At 50.0% G+C, this 19934-nt stretch overlaps 1 protein-coding gene across 1 annotated transcript in view; it reads left to right on the forward strand.

Moving 5' to 3' along the window:
- Positions 1-1132: 1132 nt before the first annotated feature.
- LOC122377923 (regulator of G-protein signaling 8-like) overlaps positions 1133-19934 on the forward strand; it is a 38737-nt gene continuing 19935 nt past the window's right edge. Inside the window, exons 1-2 of the mRNA XM_043358531.1 lie at positions 1133-1269; positions 15814-15929. Coding sequence (XP_043214466.1) covers positions 1246-1269; positions 15814-15929 — 140 coding nt within the window. The 5' untranslated portion in view covers positions 1133-1245. The remainder of the gene's footprint in view (positions 1270-15813; positions 15930-19934) is intronic.

Genomic DNA, 19934 nt, shown 5'->3' on the forward strand with positions numbered 1-19934 from the left:
TTGGCTCACGTTTACAAGGGCAGGCGTCTTGTTCTGGCTGCAAGGCGCTGGCTGGACACTAATCTGCGGTAACGGAGCTCCAGTTGGCCGGCCAGGGGAAGAACCACACTTTCCCGACGTGCAGTGCGGCATGCAGAGCGTGGTTTAGTAGCGGTATCATCGACTGGTGAGGCCGGTTTTCCTTAAACCGCAAATGTAGCCTGCAATCGAGACATCAAACTAAATCCGATAGTTCTGTCTCTGAAACACTGTTAGCTAGAGGATTATCATCTCTATCTTGCCATGTCCCCATTCTAAATCACGGCACTCATCTCTCTGCACATGGAGACACTCGAGTCCTTACAGATGACCTCCATTTATCAGAGTGGAATGCCGCACGTTTCATCCGGTGCACAACAAACTTCACATTGCCATATATGGTGAACGGTGACCAATGCAACACGGGACACAGCTTGGTCAACAACACGATCCATTGTTCAGACGTAGAGGCGGGCCATCGCCCACTTTGACAGACCAAGCAACAGCAGTTGACGGAACAAGTGGCGTCCATTGGTAATATGACTCACTCACTCACTAGCTCATTGACTCACATTTGTCATGCTAGGCAGTAAGCACACCCAATCTTCCACTAATTTACCCAGCAGCTCCATCCCTTCTATCTACCAGGATATATACACGCCCAATCCTCCATCCCTCGCCTCCTCCATCAATCAGTCATACAATAAATCATGAATCAAGATCGATACATGAGCGACTTATTGCTTTTTAAGTTGGTTCGGTTCTCGAGCTATCCTGAGCTCCTTCGCCCTCACTCTCTCCCTTTCTATCTGTTCTTTCTCTCTGTCCTCTCTCTCTCTCTCTCTCTCTCTCTCTCTCTCTCTCTCTCTCTCTCTCTCTCTCTCGCTCTCTCTCTCTCTCCGTCCACACAGCCCGTCCTATCGACCCCGGTCGGCCGGTCCCGGCCTGTGTGTGCCTGTGTGGGGACTGAGCGGGTGGCAGGGGCGCGCGCCACCGCTGCCGCCTCTCCCGGTCACCGCCACTATTGATCCTCGCGCTCGGGCCGCTCCTCCTCCCAGCGGCGGTGGCGGCGCGCGAGCGCGCGCGCAGGCCAGAGGCGCCGCGGGCCCGGCCTGACTGGTGTGCGTGAGGCGACGGTTGCGGCAGGTCATGTCTGGCCGCCCCTGAGCGGCCGGCGGCGGACCCGGCGCGGGTGGCCAACCTGGCGCAGTGCGCGGCGGCTCGCCCATGTTTCTCACGCGCAAGTGTCAGGTGAGTGGAGGACGGGGGTGGTCTGTGGTGGGGCTCCTTCCCTCCCCTTCCCAAGAGTCGGTTATTCTGCGTGCAGGAGTTGAGTAAACATAATGTCCGTGTTTGCGTAAGACATAGTGGGGTCCACTTGTCGGCCGCCAGGCTGCCATGATGATAAACCAACATAGGTGCGTAGAGTACGATAAAATTGTTTTTAGGCTTTCAAGTTTATTTATCAGCAGGAGATCAGTGCATTAAATTTGTGTTAGACGTCTCTCAAAAGTTTGGTCTCGTCAACGACTGCATTAAAGGGCATCAATCAGTGTACTTTGATTATCACTTATCATGATAAATGCATCGAAATATGCTATTAACTCCGAATTCCACAAATGAATTGCTTTAGGCTGAATATACTTGAGGTGCCTCCGAAGACAATCGGTCAATCTAAAATCGGTGAAAGATTGTCATCACCAATGGTTATTATTTCTATCTTATCAGCGCTGGCTGTCCCAATGTCATGTTTCATGAGATCATTGCTTTTTAATGTACGTATTTTGCCGGTCAAATTTAGCTACTGCTCAGATAATCCTTCATTACGTGAGCTGAGCTCGCCTGGCCGGCGGCAATGACCTTGCGCTTATTGTCCAGCCACCCGAGTCCGGCCTCAGCCGGACGACGTACCGAGAAATTGATTAAGCCGTGGTCACGCATAGACGACATTGTCCGATTATGTCGACTCCAGATAGGATCGCCAGTCCAGCAGCGCTTATATGCTGGAAATGGTGGGCAGTGGGACTGGGCATACATAACTACTTTATCTGGGTCTGTTCTGATCGTGTTGAACAAGACAGACGTGCTCTTGCAGATAGACCTAGACTTGATCCGAATTCCTATGTCAATGGTACGCCCGATGGAAAATAACGATGATCATATTGCATAATGGCCAATGGGTGTCCCGTATTTCTATTTTTAGTAAATTCTTCTGAGGCAAGCTCTGTATGCGTATTGCATAATGGGTGTTCCGTATTTCTATTTTTAGTTAATTCTTCTGAGGCAAGCTGTACATGCGAACGTCGTTATCGATGAGTGAGTTAGATGCTAAACCTAATGACTGTAACATACTGTCTACGAAAAATGATTTCACAGGAACATTGTTGCCTTATCCTAAGCTGGTTATGATGCGGCCGGTAAATTACTGGAACAATTGTTAGAAGCGGCTCGGCGAAACTAAAATAGTTGATGATTTATTAGGCTCTGGCAAAAAGGCAATCTGGCAATTACGAACTTATATACAAGATATGTTACATGCATAGCTTGGTTCAGCTTTGTCACTCACTCGGCCATGTCCGGCTCATTCCAAGGACGCCGTCCCTTTCCGACGAAAGTCTGCCTGGTAGTTATGCTGTGCCGCACGGCTCAGATGTGCTGCGGAACAGCATGCATCCCAATTTTCCAGCCGCCGCCGGGAAGAAAGACTGGCCCAAGCCGTCATGCCGGAAATGTGTCCAAGTAAAAGTGGTTGCGATTCAATATGCATCATATAATTGATGACATAATTAACTGCCCCCACCCGACCCAAGCTGATAACGAAAAAACGCAATGAACCTAATTTGACCAAATTTGCACCGAATCTGCACCAAATGTGAACCAAATGTGTACCATCTCCACATCGTGAAAACGGCTACTGTGAATCGGCTTTAACTATGCTGTTTAACCCGCGCACCGACGTGGGGGCGGTTATCGCCCCCTGAGGTTTTTCGCGAATAGCGGGAAAACCGCGGCGCGTAGCGCCGCGAAATTTTGTATGACTATTCTCTTATAAATTTGACACATTATGTGCAAGTTTGAACCTCCTAACTTTTAAGGTCAGGTCACTAGGTCACTTTGAATGACCCAACCTCGGTCATTTTTTTGCAACTTTGTCACCGTGTCAGAGCTACAGTATGTAGATGACGGAGTACTTTGAAAGTCGGAGGATGTTATTAGGTCCTTGCTAGCTACAATTTGTATATCTCGGAATTTTGATATCAATGACCTAAGGTCAGGTCAATTTCTCGACCTCCCCATTATAAGTCAATGGGGGAAAAATCAACTCCGTTTTTTCCACTAAAACGCGTCAGAATGGCCCCATATACCATACATGACTTCATATACGATCAACCTTCACTACCTTGAGGCCTGTTTTGCTGTTGGGCAGGTGTAAGGTCATGTGACGTCATCAAAGGTCACCAAAGGTTTTTTTGCCAATAACTCCTTACAGGAACAAGATACAGCCGCGCGGATGGTCTCATTGTGTTCAGCTCGTCAAGGCGCATCGAATGATATACATGATGACCTCGAGGTCACGTGACCTGAGGTCAACCTTTGACCTTGACCTTTCGAGGTCAACATATATATGGGTCGATGCGGATTGACGAGAGGATCACGATGGTGCCCTTAGTTTGTTCCTAGCTTGACCAATTCGAAAGTTATTCGATAAAAACTTTCCATATCTAGCGCCGCCATTTTAACTTTTTTGACCCCTGTGACGTCATCTTTGACCTGACCTGAGAATGACCTAGGTAAAAATTGTAGACCGTGTCCGTGCGTACCCCATGCCGTTTACCGCTTGTCGCTATCTTGCTTCGTTCTTGAGATCTCGGGGGGGGGGGGCGGTCATCCGCTCCCCCCCCGACCCTCCCGCCCGTCGGTTCTAAGGTGCGCGGGTTAATATGAAAATGGCAAATTGCATTGGTCGATTCCTTTAATTTGCGTTCTTACAACCAATCGATACAGAATGGCAGCCAGAGCACACAATCCAAAGCAGCGGGGATCCCAAAACATCATGGGAGCAGGGACGTAGCCAAGGGGGGGGGGGGGCACGGGGGCCTTCCCCCCGGCCCCTGAAGGAGAAAAATAAAAATAAAATTTAATAAAAAATAAAAATAAATAGCAGCTGCACCACACCCTCAAAAAGAGTGGGCGAAATCCGAGGAGTTTTCCTTTTTGGAGGGGGTACGACACTACATATAGGCCGTGACCTGTGGTCCCTCCCTGAGCAAAATCCTGGCTACGTGCCTGCATGGGAGTGTGTGTGTAATCAGAGTTTAGGAAAGACCATCGAAGCTCAATTTGCTACGGAGACACTGGTTTTTAACATGCTCTATACCTACACGTTTAGGGCCTAGAGGCTTAAATATGCTCAAATACTATGTTTAAATATGTTCAGCGTGAAAGTGTTCAGAATCAACATGAGGCTCTATTAACCCGCGCCCCACTGGGGTCTGCGTATAACACGCCCTACTGGGGGGGGGGGGGGGGCTATCCATAGCCCCCCCCCTCCTAACTCCGAAACTACTGGGCCGATCGTCAAAATTCAAACGGTGTCTGATAGCCCCGGAAAAACTGTCGAACGAAACCTAATTTCATTTACCTCGAGGTCACCGATGACGTCACAGGTCAGGTCAAAGTAAAAATTATTAGCATTTTGTCTTGTTCACATTTTGGACTCTGGCCGCCGTCTTACGAGTCAGATCAGGCTCATTTTTGGTTTACACACTCGTGAACAGATGCTCTAGATACCTTGGGGGTACCAAACTTGTACTTTGATTTTCAGGTCAGGGTGAGCCCGGGTCAGGTCATCACAGGTCACGGAAATATTATATCATGTGTCGGTCATGTGACACATGTTTTATGGTCCATTTAGGCCATAGATTTCGAATCTGATGTCGTCTGTGTCATTCGAGGTCATTTTGAGTCGAATTTAGCTTAGGTCAGGTCACTTTCAGGTCAAAAAAGGTCAAATTTTGAAGTTAAAAATTTTCAACAAAAAAGGTGTCTAATGGATGCAGTTTGAGCTCAGGAACACGATGGTGCTATTTATATTGGGGTACGATGTCAAATACGTACTGAAAAATTGATTTGAAAAATTATAATTGTGAATTTTTAGCAATGATGCGTATAACTTGGCCATTTTTGAAGATATTCAGCTAAAACTTGCTAGAGTTAGTCATAAGTATGCGTTCTGTCACATATATTCCGGTTTTTTCGAAAAGTCAAAAACTTTTTGAAAAAAATATAAAAATATAAATTTTGAATATTATTACATAAAATTTTTCAATATTTTCAAAATTTTGAAAATCCGAGATCGCAGTTTGATAGCGCAGTCAATTCTTAGTCCTTTCATGCAAAGAAATTGGATCTAGCTTAAAAACTCAGCTCTTGGGAGCGATTGCCGTGGTTCAATGTTTTGCGTCGAAATCGGCCGAACATGACGTCACTCTGACGTCATTTCCGGCCGACCTATGGTAGCTACGAAATTCAGATTTTGACACAAGGTGTTAAATTGATGCAGCCGAAGGTACTGAAAGTTTGGCGTCGATACATCATGTGGTTTGGAAGTTATTGCAGAAAAACGGGAGGGGGGCTATAAATAGACCCCCCCCCCATTGGGGCGCGGGTTAAACTTGCTCTTCATTGATTTCTGTTGCTAACGGAGCTCTTCAAAATCCAAAAATAATTCCAACTCTACAAGGTTAACGCTAATAGCTCGGTATCCGTGACGACTAAATGCTTCAAGGCGAACGGGGGCGGATTACGCATTAGGCTGCTCAAGCACTAGCAACTGACACCGTCTTCGAGTGATGCGAATATTGATTGGTAAGTGATAGCACGAACAGTTCTCGAGTGGTGGTCCGCTTCACCCATTGAATGCATAACGACGGGCATCAGAGGAGTGTGCCACCTGGTGAACAGTCTCCCTCGGGAGCTGCCCGACTTACGTCATCTCATCTGAGTCGTTAAACATCCTGGAGTGCCGACATGCCGTGTCGACCCCAGATCCGCCATAGGCTGTAAACGATGACGTCATATGTTTTCACGCCAGACTGCCTCCAGCCAATACCCTGAACCTGACGGGGTTATTGCAGAAACTTTCTCATAAGCAAACATCTGTGACTTTCCTTTTATCGACGTCTCGATCATTAACCATATCAGTGGCAAGCGCTTTCTGATGAATCATTTAGACAGCAGTTTTAAAACTATAAGAAATAGCAAAGTAAAAAGCTATAATAAACTGATATACTATAATTTCTTTACAAGTTGTGAAATGGCTGACTTGACTGATAATTCTCTGCTGTAAGTTAAAATGCTAGAATGCATGATGTACCCAATGAAGCAGCACAACCGTATCGATTTATAATCCACAGAGAATACAACAATATGTTTTTGTAAATAGTATTGCCTCCATTTTGTACCCTAAAACATTTCGCGCATCGGCATCCAATTATACGCAACAAAATACCTAAATGGTTGATTCACAGTTGACCATCGAAACACTCTCTCAAGACTCTAGCATTATATGATATGTTTGGTGCTTGGCCAACTTTATGACCTATTGGAAGCCCTGTATTACAGCATATATCGTCCGGGGCTGTGGTCATGCTGCATGCACCGGTGCAGTTAGAAATACTTGACTCCGAACGAGGAAATCGCTCTGATTTCATTAGCCATGAAATACTCAACATTCAGGACTAGTCGGTAAACACAATACTACTGTTAACTATAAAAAGGAAAACGAGAGAACTATAGCGATCTCCAGAATACGGTGTTTACTGTTTAGTGTTTACCTCCCATGAAGAAAACTTCACTTCAGGAAAGGGGCAGTCAGCTGCATCGAGTGACAGTGTTTGCATTCGCGATAAATGAAACGGGGAGTTTCTTAGAACTGATTGATCACGTTATTGGTCAAGCTATCAGAAAACAGAAAACACTTCTTTGTTCTGAGCATTTTCTTTACATTCCGGTTTTCTGGTATTGCTTGTTTTCAGCTCGACATCAAGCTGTAGCTTTTCTCAGGAGCTATTGGTCCCTCCATCGTTAAGTGTCGGACGCTGGCTGCCATTTCCAGCCAGTATTTGCGTTGGACAGCGCTTACAACGCCTTTTGTAAGAAGCTATGGCTTCCTGGTAGTTTTCTCAGCGGCAAGCGATCGTTGCATCATGCCGTTGGTACTTTATGCCTCTGTCGCTCAAAGCGAAGCCTTTGTGCGAGAGACACGGGGGAATACAGGCGTTTTTGGCGTCTCATTTTCTGTTTTCTGGCATCCCGCCTTTCGAGGCCCACAAACTAGAATACCCCCGCCCCGAGGACCCTCTGAAGCGGTAAGAACTTGATATAAGCCAAATCTGATTGATTAGGATCCAAGCGTAAGCGTTACGTGCATAATCGCACGCATAATCGAGCTTGCTTCTTATTCTTATAGCCGCAGGCTGTTTGAAGAAGACACTAGGCAAACACTATCCGTTAGAATGGTGTTTTTCTATTTTAGAAAAACAACCTATTTGTCGTCTTATTAACCCTCGCCCGCACATGGGGGGGGGGGGTGGTTGCCACCCCCCCAGGTAGTCTTTCTGCTCTGCACTCAACATTTTTAGAGCTAGAAGGCTGATTTTTCGTATAGCTGCTCCTCTATCCTTTTTTGATGTCCACTGAAAATTTCAAGTTTCTGTGGTTTTTGGTTTCGGAGATATGACCTTGTTTTTCAGGTCATGTCATGACCCAAATGGCCAATTCTCAACATCTTGCGTTGGCTATGGGCCTTGTGAGCTTTTAACACCTTGATTTCGGCTTTTATGCCAATCCTACCTCCCACCTATCACGAAACATGTTGTTCGACGATGTACAGAGGTCAAGGTCAGGGTCAAGGTCAACCTAGGTCATCTAAGATAATTGCGTTTTAGGCAAGCTGAATTTACTTTTTTGAAATTTTTTGACTACATTTTTGGTAAAAGCTTCTCAGATCATGATTTCATGTAATATGGACACATAAACAATCGGTGCACACATCAGTATACACACAGACACACACAGACATACAAACACATATTATTGACCTTGACCTAACTTGACCTGAGATGACCTCAGCAGCAAAAACCTGGTCGGGTAGTGTGACAAAGAGGTTCTAGCTGGCTTGGCACCAGAAAACGGCATCGTCATCGGTATATGACAAGCAGCGCGCTTGATATCCAACGGTGACCTAAAACAGCAACATTTTTTAGTTTGACCTGACCTGGAAGGTCAATGACTGACCTGAGAAGGTAAAACTGGGTATCATTGGATTCGTCTCTTCCCAAAGAATCTTTTTGGTCTTACCGCTAAGCTCTATCTCCAACAGGAACGAAATGGCGCGGGGGGGGGTGGCAACCACCCCCCCCCCCCCCCATGTGCGTTCTAGGATGGGAAAATGGCATGTGCGGGCGAGGGTTAAAAAAAGCGACGGTCGTAGGAAGCTGCACGGCCAGAGCACGACATTCTTTTGAAGCAATGACATTCTACCATCGTATGACGTATGACTAACTCATTTGGATCAGACCTGTTTGGAAAAATGCTATCATATTGGGTTCCTCGCCGTGGTGGGCTGTCGTAACATTATCGTCTCAGACAGGCAGACAGAAACCCAATGGTGGCGCGACGGCGCTGCGATGGCGTAACGCTAACGTCGCAAACACCGCGGGCCGGAGGATCGCGGTCGAACGCGCGTCACTGCGGTCGCCCGCCGAGCGTCACAGGGCAGCCAGTGTTACACGTCCGGCGTCACAGGCGTTACGCGACGCGCGACGCCGTCCGGTGGGGACTGGGGAAGGTAGCCACGCCGCGCGCGCCCAGTGTGCGGCTTCTATGTAGCGTGCCGTGAGCCAAGAACCGCAGAACTGAAGTAATGGACACGACAGAGTTCGCTAGAAACACTCCAACCGCTCGCCGTTTGCGTCCGTTCGAGGTGATCACGCGGATTAGCCGGAAACGAGGCCATAGTGTCGTGTTTCTCGTATGTTGTTGTGAGATGGGGAAACGGTAGCGACTTACACCTAGGAAAGGTGACTGCCGTTGAACGTTTATTTATCGTTTATTACGTGATCCTTTTTGTTTCTCCAAGATCACAAACGTTTGGGAAAATCAGGAGAGAAAGGGAGACAAACTTAGAGACAGAGAGAGAAAGAGAGGGGGATGGGAAGGGAAAGGTTGAGATGAAGAGGAGAGAGAGAGACAGGGAAGGGAATGAAAAGGGGGAGAGGAAAAGAAGAGAGAGAGAGAGAGAGAGAGAGAGAGAGCAAGATAAGAAAAGAAAGAGGGGCGAGAGAAGGGCTTCAGCTTCAATAAGAGCTCAAAACTAAAAGCTATTTAGATAACTCATCTAAATACAAGATCCAAACACTATTCTCAAAGTATTCTGTCCTACCAAAAGGTATGTTTGACGGCAACTGAAATAGATAGCGATTGGCAACCAGCGGTGCCGGGAATCACCCAGGGGCGTCGTTTTGTATAGGCCTAGGGTAGGGCCCGAGCCCTACCAATGTTTATTTGGGCCCTACCAATGTTCGCTGAGCCCTACCAATCTTTTGTCACTTATCATTTGATAAAAAAATCAAAATAAACAGATAAGCAAATAAGCATATATGTACAGTCGTCACAGATGTGTGTGGCCTGTGGGCCGTAGGAGCTGCTGTCGCGAGGGTTCGCAGGGGGTTCTTAGGGAACGGCAAGGGGTCCTCACTCCTCAGGCCGGCAAAGGGTCTTCAGAGGCCGGCAGCACCTTCAGAAGTTCAGTGGGGTCCTTAGAGAACGGCACGGTACTCTCAGACTCCGGTGGGATCCTCAGAATTGCCGGTGTGGGCCACGCAAAAGTCACCGGTGGGTGTCCGTCAGATGCACATGTGTGAGGCTTTCAGAGGCGCCGGAGTGGGACCTGCACAGTCGCCGGTGAGGGCCCTCTTAAGCGCCGTTTCGGGGCCCTCAGATACACTGGTTTATGGCCATCACAGATATGCGTGGGACCCTTAAAGCTGCTGAGCTGAGTGCTGGTGCGGACCCTTCATAGGCCGACAAGGGGACCTCAGATGTCGGTGGTGCCTTCAGGAGCGCCGAGGGGTCCCTTTAGACCGGAATAGTATTCTCAGACGCTACTGGGACCCCCATGGAGTCACCAGTGTGGACTCAGTGGAGCCGTCAGAGTTGCTGGTGGGCCTTAGGAGCCTCTGATGAAGACCCTCAGAACTGGGGGAGAAGGGGCCTCAGAAACGCCGGCGTGGGCTCTCAGAAACGCCGGTGTGGGCTATCAGAGGCACTCCTCACAGTTATTGGGGCCCGAAGAGAATTGGTGTTGGACCATCACAGGCCGGCATGCGGCTCGTAGAGCCGGCTCCTAATAGGCCGGTAAGGGCCCTCAGAGGCCACCAATAGGCCCTCAGAGCCGAGGCCACCAATGCGCCCTCAGAGCCGAGGCCACCAATGGGCCCTCAGAGGCCAGCAAGAGATTCTCAGAGACCGTGAGGAGCAGGCTGGTAAGGGGCCCTTGGCGGCCTCTTAGGGCCCTAACTGGTGACAAGGGCTCTAAGAAGCCGGCGTGGGGCACTTACGGAGATCTTAATACGCCACTTAGGGGCCCATGAGATGCTCTGACGAGCCCTGTAGGGTCCCTTTGAGACGAAATATGGCCAGCGTGGACCCTCAGCGGCCGATTGGCGCCGCAGGGACCCGAAGGGCCCCCTGGACCCGATGGGAGGGGCACGTGCCCCCTGTGCCCGCCCCCCCCCCCCCACTTGGCTACGCCACTGGAATCTATCATGTTATGTTTTAGATCTCTGCAAGATGTATCCCCCGTTTGCTGACTCTGCAGAGAAAAGGCAAGCTCGAAAGGAGGCTTAGCGCGGTGTTTTTGACCCCTTTATCGAATATCTAGAAGATGTCATTGACTTGTCACCGTAAAGGAATTATGGGTGTCACACGTTGACACCAAGGGACAGCGTGCCGAGTTGCGCAAGTGGAAGCACACCGAGTAACGGCCACCAAATGAGTGTTACGAGTTGAAGTTAGTCGGCAAGGTGATAGTGGTTGCATTTTGGAATGCCGACGGGGCTCTGCTTGTCAACTTTCTAAAACAGGGGCGCACAATTGATGATGTGCATCCATTCGATAGACATCGAGGAGAGGCTATAGGGAAGCTGACAAAGTGTGCACCTGATCCACGGCCACGCACCTGCGTACATGCGCGGGGTGACGATCAGTGAAGCGATGAAATGTGGCTTCGAGTTGTTGTCGCATCCACTTTATTTCGAACCCTGCACCCTCTGGTTGCCACCTCTTCCCCCACATAAGGAAATTAGCAGTGGCAACTTCGCTGACTGCAGGGAGACTAAAGCAGCCGTCTTGGACGTGGGATGGGTCCAAAACCCACTTGATTATGGAGACTTTGAGGGCTCTCCCGAAGCGCTGCGCGAAATGTGTTGGTCTTAGCGGTGGTTATTTGAATAAATGAACTTTTTGGTCTAATAAGTCGATGATGTATCTCTCTGCTTATTCATGGTCGGGCATGTAACTTTCTGAATGCCGGCTCGTACTGTCATCCTTTTATTTTGGCAAGCAGGTCTTTCTAACTATCGTGGTGTTTCGAAACCTCGTTAGTTGTCGAACCCTGCAATTGGCGTGGGGCGTGGGCCTTCAAAGCCGATCCTGGCCCCGCAGCCGTCTTTTTCATTCGGCTTGGGCCATGAAAACCGTTTCTGGCCCCTTCCAGCCGTGCTTTTAAGTCGGCGTGGGCCTCTTTCAGAATGGCGTGCATTCCTCCGACACTATTATAACTGCCTATTTAACTGCACGTTTTGTGCATGGAGCTCGGTGAGGACCTAGACTTCCAAAATGTTTTTTTTTTTTAGATTTTGGTTTGTCTTGTCAATGACCAGGGCGAAAAAATAAGTGGCCGAAATCCGTTGAGAAAGGCAGATTTGGGGGTACCCTACCTTTCAAGCCCCGTCACATATGGCCGGCCGCCGCCTTTGGGCCCTACCAATCATTTTCGGAAAACGACACCCCTGGAATCACCCAAACAACGCCATGACGCCATTCAGAGTTATAGAGTGCGGGTGGATGGTCAACAACAAAAATAGTTGAACTGCTGTGGCAATATCCAGAATGGGAGAAAAGTGTGGCGTAGTTTCACCTATAGTTTTACATGATTCGGAGTACCGGACGACATTTACGCATCTATCATCAGATCATTTTTAGCTCATCGGAATGCCTCCGGCCGTACCGATATATCCAGCCGGTGATATTTCTGGCATCGACATCCGCCAAACACTTGTTAGCTGCATTGTTTTGCGTCCGGTACTGTCAGGAGGGCGGCACAATGGACTGATGTTATTGTCGTGCCGGCTATATCGGGTCGTGTCACGCGTATCTCCGACTTGTCGAGCTGCTGCCAATGAGGACCACATGCTGGCGCTATCTTGGGACGCGGCGGTCTATGGGGAGAACCCGCTCCCCGAGCTGAGTTGACCGAACTACCTGCCGTTCACCGACAGCGGACGGCACGTATCGCGCCGACCAGTTTATTTTCGGCCGCTTATTACGGCTGTGTACGGCGAAGCGTTTAATGCCCCACTGGACTGCGTTGAACCTATCCGGGTGGGATGGTGTAGGGAGGGGGCACACTGCGTTAGACGCATTGCTCACCTTTACGTGGGAGTGGACGCGGATGCTGAGGCCGAGTGCGTCACGGACGTGTGGTGGGGACGTGTGGTAGGGACGGAGGTGGAGGGGTGGAGCTGGGTGACCTCAGGAGGCGTCACTCAACACCGCCGCGCAGCGACTCGGGAGAGCCAGCCAGCCGGGTGTTTTCACGGCCCGTCAGAGGCTGTTTGGACGCCGATCTGAATGTTTACTCACTGCGAGATGAGAGGTCGCGGACCGCGATCGGCGCCCTGCCGTCTGGATCGGCGCCACTTCGGGTCCGCTACGCCAGGTCGTTACAGTCGACCGGTGAGACGGAACACCTGTGAACCGTCAGAAGAAGCCGCTCGCAGACAGACATAGGAGGCAGTTTAGGAATTATGTAAGGAGAGTTGGTGTTGCAGTGGGCCATAGTGTCAGCAGGTCAAGGTTCAGGTGGATAGGGTGCGTCCTAAATACCGTGCGAGATCTCAAGCATCGTCCGGTGAAGACTGAAGCTTCTGTGTTCAGCGCGTGGCAAACAAGCCGAGTTTGTAGGTGCAGGTCAAGTGCTGAAAGAACAAACAAGACTTGCTCGATGTTTGACCTCGACGGCAGCAGGCGCTGTCACCCAATGAGTGGCAGCTTCCTTCTTTGGGGATAGGGTCGTAAAAGTGAGAAGGGAGGGAATATCCTGACCATTAGCGATGGAGCGTGGGAGACGATGTGGGACGTATCTTCTCCTCCCACCACCGCCAGCTGTGTGAGCTTGGGAGATATCTGAGCTGAAACTTTGCCCACGATCACGACTCTAGATAATTATGAAACCACTAAAAATGCAAGAAATTGTTTAACACATACACACGAGCCGGACAAGCTCTTCCCGATTTTAAGTCTACAATGGGCCCGGAAGAGATGCATCAAAACATGCAAAACATGTAAAAACCTGAGAGAGCTCGCCTGCAGGTGTTTGTCGTGTGGCTTTGGGCATCCGGGAGAATATGCCTCATCACGATTCCTTTCAGAGCAAATGACACGGACCATGTCATCACGGATCTCAGGGTGCAATGGATTGCAAAATTTCAGTAAAAATGGGATGGGTAAAACTCAATAGAGATACTGCGAACATGACTAGCGCTTAGTTGAGGAATGATTCCCGCAGACGACTTTTGGCTGGGTTTAAATGGTGCAAGGCGGATATGGCGCAGTTCCTAGCTTCTTTTGAAGAATGTTTCACTTTGATATAATATGCTTGAGTGTAGCGTTCTACAGGGTTTTGAGAATTGCATAGCGTCAAACAGACATTTCCTTCGACTTGTCGCTGGTCGCATTGCTGACATTGATACCAACAATGATGAAGTCGAAGAATTAGCGATCGTAGATCGTAGACGGGCAGGCTATCATGCGCCTTTTTTCATGCGGCCTACATTTAGTATCTACATAAATCTGCCTGGCTCGATATCAATACTTCGGTTATGCATACATTTGAACCTTGAAAAGGTAGGTATATCTGGGGAAAATGCTAATGCTCCGGAGTCCCCAGTGTCCCACCCCGTTCCCCGCCCCCGCCCCGTAGTCGGGCGTTGCGTCATGCTCGGCTCAGTGCGACATGCGACCGACGCTCGATGGGCTCAGTGCGGAGGCGGCCCCAGCTGCCGAGCGGCGGTTGCGTGTCAAACGGCGTCGGATCGGCCAGGTAGCCGGCGCCCAAAATAGCCGCCGAGTCGAGAGCGATGGCCGTGTGATTCAGGACACGCCCCCCGCCGCTGACGTCATAGGTCACACCGTCGCGTGCGTCGGCTGGGGGCCGACCGGCCGCCGACCGCGGCGGCTCGGCCGGCGCGGCGGGTCGGCGGCCGCTGCCCAAAGGCACCGGGCACGGGTTATTGACGTGCCATCTGCCCACCACCAACACGGAGATGTCTAGAGCGCCGAGCAGCCGGTGCGGCTGGCTGTGATCGGCGAAACCCGTCAGACCACGCAGAACTGGTGGTGGCCGCGGAATTGATGGAGGTGTAGGTAATGGGTGTTTGTAGAAGTTTCTGACGTTGGCAGGCTTACAGAGGCTTACGGCGAAAGCTGTCTGACGTGAGCAATGTTAAGCTAAAGACCCCCGCGAGTCTCGCGACTTCACCAGGCGTTTCAGCTCCATTTGCGCAGTGGCTGCAGATCGCTTACCTTGCGTGACGGGGCAGGGTGTCGAGCGAGTCTCGAGATCGCCTGACAGCTCGGCTGCCGACCGCGGCCGAGCAGGTATGTGCACAATGGATGACACGGAAGGTGTGCACACATTTCATCATCCGTGACGTCAATGCACTGCTGAGTCAGGCGGCGAGGATCATTTTTGGTTGTCCACTGACCACCACTCACACGCCACTGTTGGCAGCTCCATCCCTATTCCCCACTGCGCCGCTTGGCCTCGATACGCTCTGCTGACTAGTGACGGAAATCGTCGATGGATTACCTCACACCAAGCAGATTTGTCTGTTTCTTTGTCCTTGTCTCTGTCTGTCTGTCTGTCTGTCTGTCTGTCTGTCTGTCTGTCTGTCTGTCTGTCTGTCTGTCTCTGTCTCTGTCTCTGTCTCTGTCTCTGTCTCTGTCTCTGTCTCTGTCTCTGTCTCTGTCTCTGTCTCTGTCTCTGTCTCTGTCTCTGTCTCTGTCTCTGTCTCTATCTTTGTCTCTGTCTATGTATCTGTCCCTTTGTCTCTGTCTGTCTGTCTGTCTGTCTGTCTGTCTGTCTGTCTGCATGTCTCTCTCTCTCTCTCTCTCTCTCTCTCTCTCTCTCTCTCTCTCTCTCTCTCTCTCTCTCTCTCTCTCTGTGGAATGTCGCCAGATGAACATCCACTTGACTCAAGTGGAAGTTCATCTGGCGACATTGACTTGAGCCCTAAGAGTCCTACTTTTCATAAGCATTTATCGATGAGAGCTCGCTAAATTCTGCTGCGGTGGACATTTGGTGGTGGGGCTTCCCTGCTCTTCGTCCCATCAATGTGTTTTGGATGAGTGTTTTCAATGTGATAGAACGGTTGGAGCCCTTGCAGTGACCGACTCGCCTACGGTTGCTGTCGCCCGCAATAACTTCTGTCATTCGTCTTTTCTCGGCAGGGTCAGGCGATTTCCAAGAGTCGCTCGGTGGGCTCCATCAGCCAAGAGGGCGAAGAATCGCCCGTCAACGCCTCCGAACACCTCGATGAGGAGCAACATGACACCATCAGGACAAGGTGAGTGAGTCAAATGCAGCGGTACGTCACGCATTCGAATAGATAAACATGGGTATTCCGCACAATGACAGATATTTTTATACAAATATTCATGCACGGCTTGCCAAACGACTGAAAATGCCGGAATATGTCGTCATAGATGGAATTTACCACAGCAGAACGGCAGCCTCACGACCTGCCACACACATGCAATGTGACTTCTGGAATCACAATGAATGGGCTCAGAAATTCCGAGCTTGTGGTAGCTTGGTAGCCCCTTAGTTCTGTGGCGTCATTTTGGCATCATCATACTGTCTTCACAATTGTTTACGAGGGCGGAGGCCATGGGAAAGCCTTTTTGTTGCGTAAAGACCACTATAGTTTCATTCATATGGAGATGACAGTCCACGGCACATGGTTAAACAGCTGCTGCATCAGATCGTGTCCTGTTGTCAGCGTGGCGATGGCTCGTACGCATGTGGCAAATGTAACCAAGCCGTGCCAATGAGCAATCGCTTCTGATAGGTTGCGTCGCTTTATACTTACAATAATTTTACTGACGCGAGATTCGCAGAAGGAGCTTCACCTGTAGCAAATCACCTGAAGACTTGCGATAGTTTTACCTCTCATCATCCGAAGTTACCCGATTCATCGTAATACCATTACTCAACTGTTAACCGGTATTACGAGTGAACGGCCACCCTCGCGCTCTCCCTGTGGATCCCCGGAGAACACCAGCTCTTCTGAACACCTCGGCACCAAGCTGACCTCGGCGCCGGCGCCATTCCGCGGCAGGGTTGCGGCGGACGTGGCGCGGGTTGCGGCGGATGTGCAGCGCAGGGGTAGCCAGTGGGACCGGCTGCCGTCGGCGGCGGGGAGCAGCGCGCGCCCGGCGGGCGGGGCAGGCCGCGCTCCCGTTCAGGGCTGTCCGAACACGGCGGTACTGTCCCGCGATGAACAGTCCAACCGCAGTGTCCGGCTGGAGGTGCAGCGAGCGGCGCAGGTACGCGGCGCCTGGCACGCCGCCGCCGCCGCCGGCGACAGGTCCTCTGTTTATGAGCGCCACATGGCTGGAGCGACCCAGGGTAATAAAAGCGCCCATCGTCAGGTAGCCCGTAACGTAAACGGAGCCGAACTCTGTTTGGGAGATGGCTACATCCGGGAGCGGCCCTTGGCTTGGGAAGACACCGTGCCACGGGACGTCCCCGGCGAGCGAGCACCGGGTCACAACATAGACTGTCGGTAATAAAAACGAGCGAGCACCGGGTCACAACATAGACTGTCGGCAATAAAAACGCCGATATCGGACCACCGTTTGTTACGCTTGCGGTTTTATACAAATTGACAGGTTCGGGGAAACCGCGATGTTTGAAAGGACGAATGAGGGACAAGGAGAGACCCTGACCTTGTCCTCAGGGGACAAGGTCAGGGTCTCTGAACAAAACATAACCTTATGTCTGGAAGGCAGCTCATTTTTTGTTAAAACTTTTTAAAGATATTTTTAACTTTTTAAAGATATTTTTAAAGATACTTTTTACGATAGGCATAATATCGTAGGTATCATTAATGGAAACACATTTCACCGTCAGCTATTGGCCAAAGTTTAATTTCTGTTCAAACATTCGCCAATGTCAAAACTCAACATTTGAGATGAATTTAAGTGTTTAATTTTATGGAATAAACATAATAGAAAATGGCAATGCGCATTTAAAAGGAATCATGCGAGGCATCGAGATTCACAATATTCGAAAGTTTTGTAGTTCACCAATCGTAAGTGGGCTCAATTTTGGTTTATTGCTATAAACATCTTCAAGTTGACAATTATTAGCAGTTCACAGAGGATTTAGGGGACTGATGCATACGTCAAAAGCTGAACAGCAGGTTTTCAAAAGCGCCGCTAACGCTATCCCATGCCTTGCCTTGTTTGTAATCATGCCTCATGGCTGCACGCTTACGATAGGCAATTTTGCCAAACTTACTGCTTTACCTACCTATCACTACTTGAGCCCAAAGGTATTAATGTGGCATAATTGTTGACACTTAAAAGTCAACAATTATGTGGCATTTGCAGCCAGGAGGGTTGGTATATCCCAAAGCACAGTAACTAGCCTAAAATACTCTACAATCTACCCACCACACATTTTTAGCTTTTTGGATCCTAGGTGACGTCAAAATTACACCTACTAAGATACCATCAAAATGACGCTATAGGTAGTTGGCAGGGCCAAGCTCATGCAACGTTCAAGGCAGCATGGTTAAGGGAACCACAGATTGGTTAAACCCATCATGAGGAAAAGTGATTTTGCACGCATATTTACCTTCACACCATGATGCAATTTTCACTAATGCGTCGCTGAAACATGCCTACCTTTATCAGACGAGATGCATCCAGAAAGGTGAAATGGCTTAATAACTGACGATGAACGCATGTGGCTCATTTGTGCGCCACTATTGGTGTCGTGCCGTGCTGTATCGTATACCGCACCGCCAACGGCCACCGTCTCGTACTGTGACGCGTCATACCGTGCGGGAATTCGACATGCTGTCCAAGTTTACTGGTAGTTGCTGCAGTGTGCAAATGACCGCTATCGTCAGGCGGCAGGCAATGCCACTGATGCCGCTGCACTTATCAGTTCGCGTCACTACAACATGTCAACACGGTACAAGCACGACACAAGTCCCAGTGCATCAGTCTGCGATCGTAGCCGTCCTTCAGGGTGTCCTCCTTAGCCTGTTTCCGAGGGGCCACTCGAGGGATGGTTGGGTTAGGCTGTGGAAAGCATATAAGGCGCGGGAGCCGGGGGGGCAGTGGGGGCAGCTTGCCCCCCCCCCCAACTCTGGGGCCGTGGGGGCGGTGCCCCCACAGCTTTGAGACGGAAAATCACACTTTTTTGCAAATGTTTTCTTTTTTGTTGAAAAAACCGAGGGATGAAAAACAAGTGGCCTAAAACCGGTGAGCAAACTAGATTTGGGGGTACCCTAGGTTGATCTCTATTATGGTGTGCCCCCCCAGTCGGAAAGTAGTTCCCGCGCCCCTGGTGGAAAGGCTCCACAGCCACGATCCGCAGCCATGACGGACCATTGTGGGCATCGGTTCTACTTCTGGTCTGGTAGGCCGGCCAGCTGTGGCCAGCCACATCGGTCACACACAGCCTACCAGCCACAAAAGTACACGGTCTGAATGCTATTCTTGGTCATAGCCATGCATCTGCGCCATGGCCATTGCATATTCAGCAGCTGTACATGTACAAATTACATACTAACGCCCGATTCGGGAGTGCTTAATATAAGTTGATATGTTAGCATAGGAAGGCCCACGTTTCTGAGTCGTGGTAAACTCCCCCGACTGGCGATCGGACCATGCCGGTGCCCCCATGTTGTGCCGGTGCTATCGGCACATCATATCCCCGCGGTGGCCTTCCCACTGACGTTCATTCAGATGAACTGGTGCCTGTGGTTCACTGAACTTCCTGGCTACACCGCGCTGGCTCTTTTACGATGGGACAGACCTCACAGACGGCAGCAGTGAACGACTGCCGTGCGAAAAGTTTATCGCTTCTGGTATCCACCGGTCTAATAAAATCCGCATCGCCACTGTCGAAACATCAACCACTGACTTTGAAAGAGAGTTCCGTTTCAAATACTGATGGCGTTTTGATGAATGTTCTATTGCCAACGAACATTAGTTTCTGCACCACAAAGCGCACGTCTGCAGCTGGTCAGGAATTCTGACGTTGGGCTGCCGGCCGTCACGCCCGGCTCCGGGTCAGGGCAATAACCGCCCGCGGCGACACTGCCTGACCTTCTCTGAGCGCCCACAGTGCAGCGCCCGCGGCGCTGAATGTCACTTGGAGCGACGCGCTCGCTGAACACCATTTAAATAGCTGACTGACACGTGGCGTACTGATGAGCTCTTTCTATAAGGTTTATTGTTATTGCTGTCTGAATTTTCCGGTTTCATTGCTTTCACATTATCATAATATTCCTAATTTACTTTGCGCTCCCAAACCTTTGAAAGGATGTTTC

This window comes from Amphibalanus amphitrite, unplaced genomic scaffold, assembly GCF_019059575.1.
Source record: "Amphibalanus amphitrite isolate SeventyFive unplaced genomic scaffold, NRLGWU_Aamphi_draft 000052F_arrow, whole genome shotgun sequence".
In the NCBI taxonomy this organism is placed as follows: Eukaryota; Metazoa; Arthropoda; class Thecostraca; order Balanomorpha; family Balanidae; genus Amphibalanus; species Amphibalanus amphitrite.